This window comes from Papaver somniferum, unplaced genomic scaffold, assembly GCF_003573695.1.
Source record: "Papaver somniferum cultivar HN1 unplaced genomic scaffold, ASM357369v1 unplaced-scaffold_18, whole genome shotgun sequence".
Taxonomy (NCBI): Eukaryota; Viridiplantae; Streptophyta; class Magnoliopsida; order Ranunculales; family Papaveraceae; genus Papaver; species Papaver somniferum.
This window is the reverse complement of record NW_020627707.1, coordinates 5,216,303-5,222,727: the sequence shown is the minus strand read 5'-3', so window position 1 is coordinate 5,222,727 and position 6,425 is coordinate 5,216,303. Positions and strand designations below refer to the sequence as shown.

Here is a 6,425-nt window from a genome sequence, read left to right as displayed (position 1 = left end):
AAATAAAACTACCCGAACCACTACCATCGTCATTACTAATTAAACAATTCTTCAGGCGTTTGAAAAAACAAATGAAATCTTCGCTAAGCTCCCCTAAAGTAGTAAAAGCTAGACACCTAACCCATATAGCCATTGGAAACACACTCATTCAAATATTTAGTGCGTTTGCGCGAAATTGCTCTCGAAATAGCCTGGCCTGGAATGAAGGTGCGAACTCCATCACCAGTAAAGGGTGAGACACCTGTGATATCCATACACATATCCTGGCCGTTTTCCCAATTGAACACAAGGATATCCGCAGGGCGTAAGTCCTTGTTGTCATCTGATAAAAGACCCAAAACCGCTTCTTTGCGCACAGGAACACATGCCCAATGGGATTAGATTTGGTGCCATGACTTTTGTAATATAGATTTGGTGCCATGACTTTTCAGGGCTCAATGGGATTTTTTTACGGTATCCTAGCATAGTACAATTTAAAAAATTGTATATGAGCTGACCTCATTGTAAATACTCCCTCCGTTCTTTTTTAATAGGCTAGTTTTATTTTTAGCGAAATTTAAGGAAATTAAGAGAACTAACCATTGAAAGTGGTCCTCATGATACTTGTCAATAAAAGAAACGAAGTGAAATGGTCCCCATGACACTTGTTAACAAAAGAAGTAAAGTGAAGTGGTTCACATGACACTTGTCATCAAAAGAAATTAAGAGAAAAGTGGTCCCAAAAAATTAAAATAACATTTGACTTTCCCAATAAGAAAACTGACCTATTTTTTTGAAACTTTTATTTATAGAAACTGGTCTATTAAAAAAGAACGGAACGAGTACAATTTAGGAGACCTACTCGGTACTCCATGTTAGATGTAATGCCAACTCATGTTGACCCCTAGTTTTTCAATGAAATACCTTGTTCAAAAGAAGAAGAAAAAAAAGTTTGGAAAAACAAACATCAACCTGTAACAGAGCCGTTTTCGGTCTATGTTTGATAGTTGACTATACTTGACTAAGGGCGAACAGAGCATCTACCTACAGCATCGTGGATTTGGCCTACTCGTCAAGAGTAAAACCGGAAGCTCCTACGATTACAAGACCACCTGACTGAACACACACTCCCTTTTCTCCTCCCTCAGTCCCTCCTACCTAGTCGAACTATTCCCTTTCTCACTGAATCTATTCCTAAACTACATTCAATCAAAACTTTACAGGTAATTCTTATTCACCAAAAGCTTTTATTTCAATGTTTTTATAGTTTTCTACTACTCAAAAGGGTTTTAGTAATTTCATAATTTTTATATTTGATCGTATTATTCATTCATTCATGTTCGGTTTATTGATTAGTACGCCAAAACCCTAAATGGGTTTTGGGTTCTAAGAGTAAAGTGATAAAAACTTGATCTTTATGTGCTTGTGAAAATGCCTCAGAGAAGATAATAATGATCAAAGATACGATACTTGTTGTTTTCTCATCGAGTGAAGAATCGGGTTGAGTCTGATAGTTGTTATTGATTAGGTTTTAGTTTGGAATACCGAGTTATGTTTTTTTTGTTTTTTTTTTTCTCTCATGGTATTGATAATTTGTCATTAGAACTTCTTATCAGTATAATGAATTGAATGAGTAGAAGTTGTTTTGTTTTGTTTTGTTTTGCTTATCTATCGTTTCTTCGATAGATAGAGAGGGAGAGGGAGTTAATGTTCTTGAATAAATGAACTATTTGTTAGTAATTGTTGTGATAAATTGTTGGATGTGATTGCTGAAATGCTCTTTCTTCTTTGCAGAGAAGAAGAAATGCCTCTGAAATAACATATCAAATGGCTGCACGAATGGTCTCTTTCTTTCCGCTACTATTGAGATTTATGAAGTGACAGACAACACCAAAAATTCCAGGAATCTCTCCTGAGAAGTCTCATTAGTATGATCAAACGAGGGTTTACAATGATTATCTGTCAGTCTCTTACAGTCGTTAGTTTCCGCTCCAATGCATTCAGAAAGTGTTTCTGTAGAAGAGCGTTTTGCAGCTCCTCCTCTTCATGGCAAGAAGACAATCTGAATGGGTTAAATGACCCTTTTGATGTCCGGGCCCCTTTAATTCCACGAGATGCTGAAGGACAAATTGCCTCTCAAGAAAATGCTTCTGTTTCTATAGAGGATTTTGCATTCTTGAATAACACATATGCTGGAGAAGGTTTAAAATGTGGCTTGGGTTCATCAAGTAAGTACTCTAAACAAGCTATTTCGATTTTTCATGAGATTGTTAATAATAATGGTGATGACCTTTTTGGAGACAAAACACAAAAGTTTCTCAGGCACTTTAGAGGAAAACTTAAAGATTCTTTAGTAATAGAAGTTCTACAGCTATTGAAGCTTCGTCCGGAAGTGGGAGTTAAGTTCTTCATTTGGGCCGCCAGACAAATTGGGTATACCCACACGCCAGCCACCTATGCTGCTTTGTTGGTCACTTTAGGGGTTGAAGATAATGATAGTAGTAACAATAAGAACAATTATGTTAGAGTTCCTGAACATCTCCTTTTAGAGATTAGAGATGATGGTGACAAAGTAATCCTGGGAAAGTTACTGAATTTTTTGATTCAGAAATGCTGCCGAAATGGGTATTGGAACGCAGCGCTAGAGGAGCTTGGGAGGTTCAAGGATTTCGGATATAAACCGTCTATGGTGACTTATAATGCTATACTTCAGGTCCTTCTCAAGGCCGACCGGTTGGATGCTGCTTGTCTGCTTCACAGGGAAATGTCAAATTCCGGTATTGGTGTGGATGGTTTGACGTTGGGTAGCTTCGCTCGATCTCTGTGTAAGTTTGGGCGGTGGCAAGAAGCTCTAGGAATCATTGAAAAGGAAGACTACATATACGATGCAGTAATTTACACGAAAATGATCAGTGGGTTATGTGAAGCTTCACTTTTTGAAGAAGCTATGGAGTTTTTGCATAGGATGAGGTCTAACAATTGTGTACCGAACGTAATAACTTATAGGACGTTGCTTGATGGGTGTTTGAGGAAAAGACAGCTAGGTAGGTGTAAAAGAATCCTTAGTATGATGATTCCAGAGGGTTGTTACCCGAATCCCTCGATGTTTAATTCTCTTGTTCATGCATATTGCAGTTCAGGAGACTATTCTTACGCCTACAAGGTACTCAAAAAGATGGTGGTTTGTGGTTGCCAGCCGGGTTATGTAGTTTATAATATCTTAATTGGGGGTATTTGTGGAAATGATGAATCACCTAGTTTAGAATTAGTGGAGTTGGCTGAAAAGGCTTATAATGAAATGATTGATGCTGGATGCGTGCTGAATAAGGTAAATGTTGGCCATTTCACTAGGTGTCTTTGTGTGGTTGGAAAGTTCGAAAAGGCGTTTGCGGTTATTCATGAATTGATGACTAAAGGCTTCATACCGGACAATAGTACATATGCCAAGGTTATTAGTTTCCTGTGTGAAGCCTCCAAGATTGAAATGGCCTTCCAAGTTTTCCAAGAAATGAAAAACAATGGTGTTGTTCCTGATGTTTATACGTATACAATTATGATTGATAGTTTCTGTAAAGTAGGTCTTGTTCAGCAGGCTAGGAATTTGTTCGACGAAATGGTAAGAGATGGCTGTTCTCCTAATGTGGTCACATATACCACAATTATACACGCTTATCTTAAAGCAAGGAGAGTGTCCGATGCAAATGAACTTTTCGAGGATATGTTGTCAGCTGGTTGTGTTCCGAATGTTGTCACATACACAGTTTTGATTGACGGTCACTGTAAGGCTGGTGATGTCAAGAAGGCTTGTCAGATTTATTCAAGAATGGGAGGAAATGGAGATATGCCAGATGTTAGTCAGTACTTTAGGGTTGATGGAAATAATCCAACAGAACCTAATGTTTTTACATATGGAGCATTAGTGGATGGTTTGTGCAAAGCCCATAAAGTGTCCGAGGCTCGTGACTTGTTCGAAGCGATGTCAGGAGAAGGATGTGAGCCGAATGATGTTGTTCATGATGCTCTTATTGATGGGCTCTGCAAGGCTGGAAAATTAGATGAAGCGCAAGAGGTTTTTGCAAAGATGTCAGAATGTGGGCACAGTCCAAGTGTTTACACATACAGCTCTTTGATTGATAGACTGTTCAAAGACAAGAGGGTTGACTTAGCTATGAAGGTCTTATCCAAGATGTTAGAAAATTCTTGCTCCCCTACTGTGGTTACATATACAGAAATGGTGGACGGACTTTGTAAGGTAGGAAAGACCGAGGAAGCGTATAAACTTTTCGTATTGATGGAAAATAAGGGGTGCCGTCCAAATGTTGTGACTTACACTGCAATGATAGATGGATTTGGGAAAGTGGGTGATATCAACATGTGCCTTAAACTTTTCAGACAGATGAGTGCAAAGGGCTGTGCTCCAAATTTTATAACATACAGGGTCTTGATAGACCATTGTTGTGCGGCAGGACATCTGGATGAGGGTCATGAACTTCTACAGGAGATGAAGCAGACTTGCTGGCCAGCACATGTGACAGGTTATCGTAAGGTTATCGAAGGTTTTAATAGAGAGTTTATTAGCTCACTTGGTCTTTTAGACGTGATGGTAGCAGATGGTTCCTTGCCGATAGTTCCTGCTTACAGGATTTTGGTTCACAGCTTCTGCAAGGCTGGAAGGCTGGACGTGGCTTTGGATTTGTATAAAGAACTCGTAACAGTTTCGGGTGGCTTAGGGCATACCCATAATTTGTATGCTTCTCTAATTGAGAGTCTTTCTCTAGCTTTCAAGGTTGATGAAGCTTTTGGTTTGTATGTAGACATGACAAGGAGGGGTTATATTCCAGATATAAGTGTTTTTTTTAATCTCATTAAAGGCCTTACCAAAGTTAACAAGTGGGATGAGGCGCTTCAACTTTCAGATAGTATATGTCAGATGGACATCAATTATATTCCTGGGGTGGAAGAAACATAGTGTTGGATCTTACGAGTATGGAAGTTAACAATCTGATGAGTCACAAGAGGGTGAGTCGACACCTCAGAACCTGGTTGGTGTGCGGTACTGCCATGGATGTTCACAAGTGCTTGTTGCAAACATGTGCTAGAAATATTTGCATCATTTTCAAGGCTACCCACATGTAGGTACGTCAGGAAGTGTGAAGTTTGCAGTTTTCTTCTGCTTACGCTGGATAACAAATATTGACATATATTGTTATGCATCCTACCAAACGTCCACGAAGTTTGCAAGGGCAATGAGTTGCAACAATGCCGTGCAATACTGTGTGCTGTGAATCTTGCAGTTTATCAATCATGTCCAAGGAAGAATCTTCCATGACCAGTTGCATTCAATTAAATGGAAGAGCGGTATATCGCTTGTATGCTACCCCGGAGTTCCCCTAAAAGGTAGGAACACTTTCCATCATTTTTGCCATTATGCCATGTATGCGCTTATATTTTTCTATGTTTGAAATGGTTTGACGGCCATCTTTCTGCATTCAGGGAAGAGACATCTTTACCAATTGGAGCGAAGTAAGAAATCTCATATCCTTTTATACTGTTATGATGAAAGAGCACAATAATATGGTGAGGAAGTAAAAAGCAGGTGAGATTGGGCTGAAAAATCAATTGATGACAATGCAAAAACAGAAGGGACTTCACATGAGCATTGGTGGTTTTATTTTATTATTGATGTATTAGTACCCGTCTGTATGACTGTTCAGTATGGTACTTAATTCGTCACTACTCGAAGGATCAGGAGATGAAGAAATACACATCTGAAATCATGTTGTCTGGGTAAGTTGTTTGTATAACCTGTTTGCCTGTAATTTGATGATATTCAAGTATCTTCGTAATGTTGCCGTGACTATTATACGCAAGTGTTTAAATTTTATATTTTCTGTGTTTTGCAGGAAATATGTGAATGTTCTTTATGGACGTTGTGTATTCTTCTCACGCAGCAAATGGAGCATCAGTTAGTAGGTTCTGGGACTGGAATTCTGCAGAAAGTCATTGGTTGGGCGAAAACTGAAAGCTTTGGTGATTCAAAAGAAATGCAAGGGGTTACAGGATGTTAGGAAAACCATATTAAGACAATGCACAGAGTCTGTAGGAATTGAATTTATTGGCCACAGTAGGTCAAATCTTACCATCAAAATTATGTTCTGGTGCCAAAGCTTATGTATTCTTTTAATTTTTGATGCAAAAAACAAGATACTAGTACATCTTTTTATCCTCCAGAATCTGATTAACCAGGAAACTCGCTTTTTTGAGAGATTGCCTTTTTGTGAATTTACACCTTATGTCATCCTTCCTGGAGGTTACAGCTGCAAATGTTTTGATATTTTAAAGAGTGTAGCATGCTTTGCCAGCATATCTTCTGATTTATCGATAAAAATTGCAAATCCTAGCCATAAATTGTTTATTACTACATTGGTTTATCTAGGTGTTGCTCT

General features: G+C 38.5%; 1 protein-coding gene across 2 annotated transcripts; it reads left to right on the top strand.

Annotated features, from left to right (window-relative positions):
* The first annotated feature begins 1,072 nt into the window (after positions 1-1,072).
* On the top strand, positions 1,073-6,242 carry LOC113337830 (pentatricopeptide repeat-containing protein At1g06710, mitochondrial-like). 2 transcript variants are annotated; one of them, XM_026583411.1, is made up of 5 exons: positions 1,073-1,202; positions 1,774-5,115; positions 5,214-5,376; positions 5,473-5,766; positions 5,883-6,242. In XM_026583411.1, exon 2 carries the CDS (start codon positions 1,910-1,912, stop codon positions 4,946-4,948), a length of 3,039 nt encoding a protein of 1,012 aa, XP_026439196.1. In that variant the 5' UTR covers positions 1,073-1,202; positions 1,774-1,909; the 3' UTR covers positions 4,949-5,115; positions 5,214-5,376; positions 5,473-5,766; positions 5,883-6,242. The 2 variants fall into 2 exon arrangements, with proteins under 2 accessions (XP_026439196.1, XP_026439195.1); XM_026583410.1 differs by having other exon boundaries at positions 1,774-5,376.
* Positions 6,243-6,425: the final 183 nt, after the last annotated feature.

Bases quoted from the DNA above. Each gene is read 5' to 3' on its own strand.
- LOC113337830 (XM_026583411.1), top strand. From the start codon at position 1,910: ATGATCAAACGAGGGTTTACAATGATTATCTGTCAGTCTCTTACAGTC.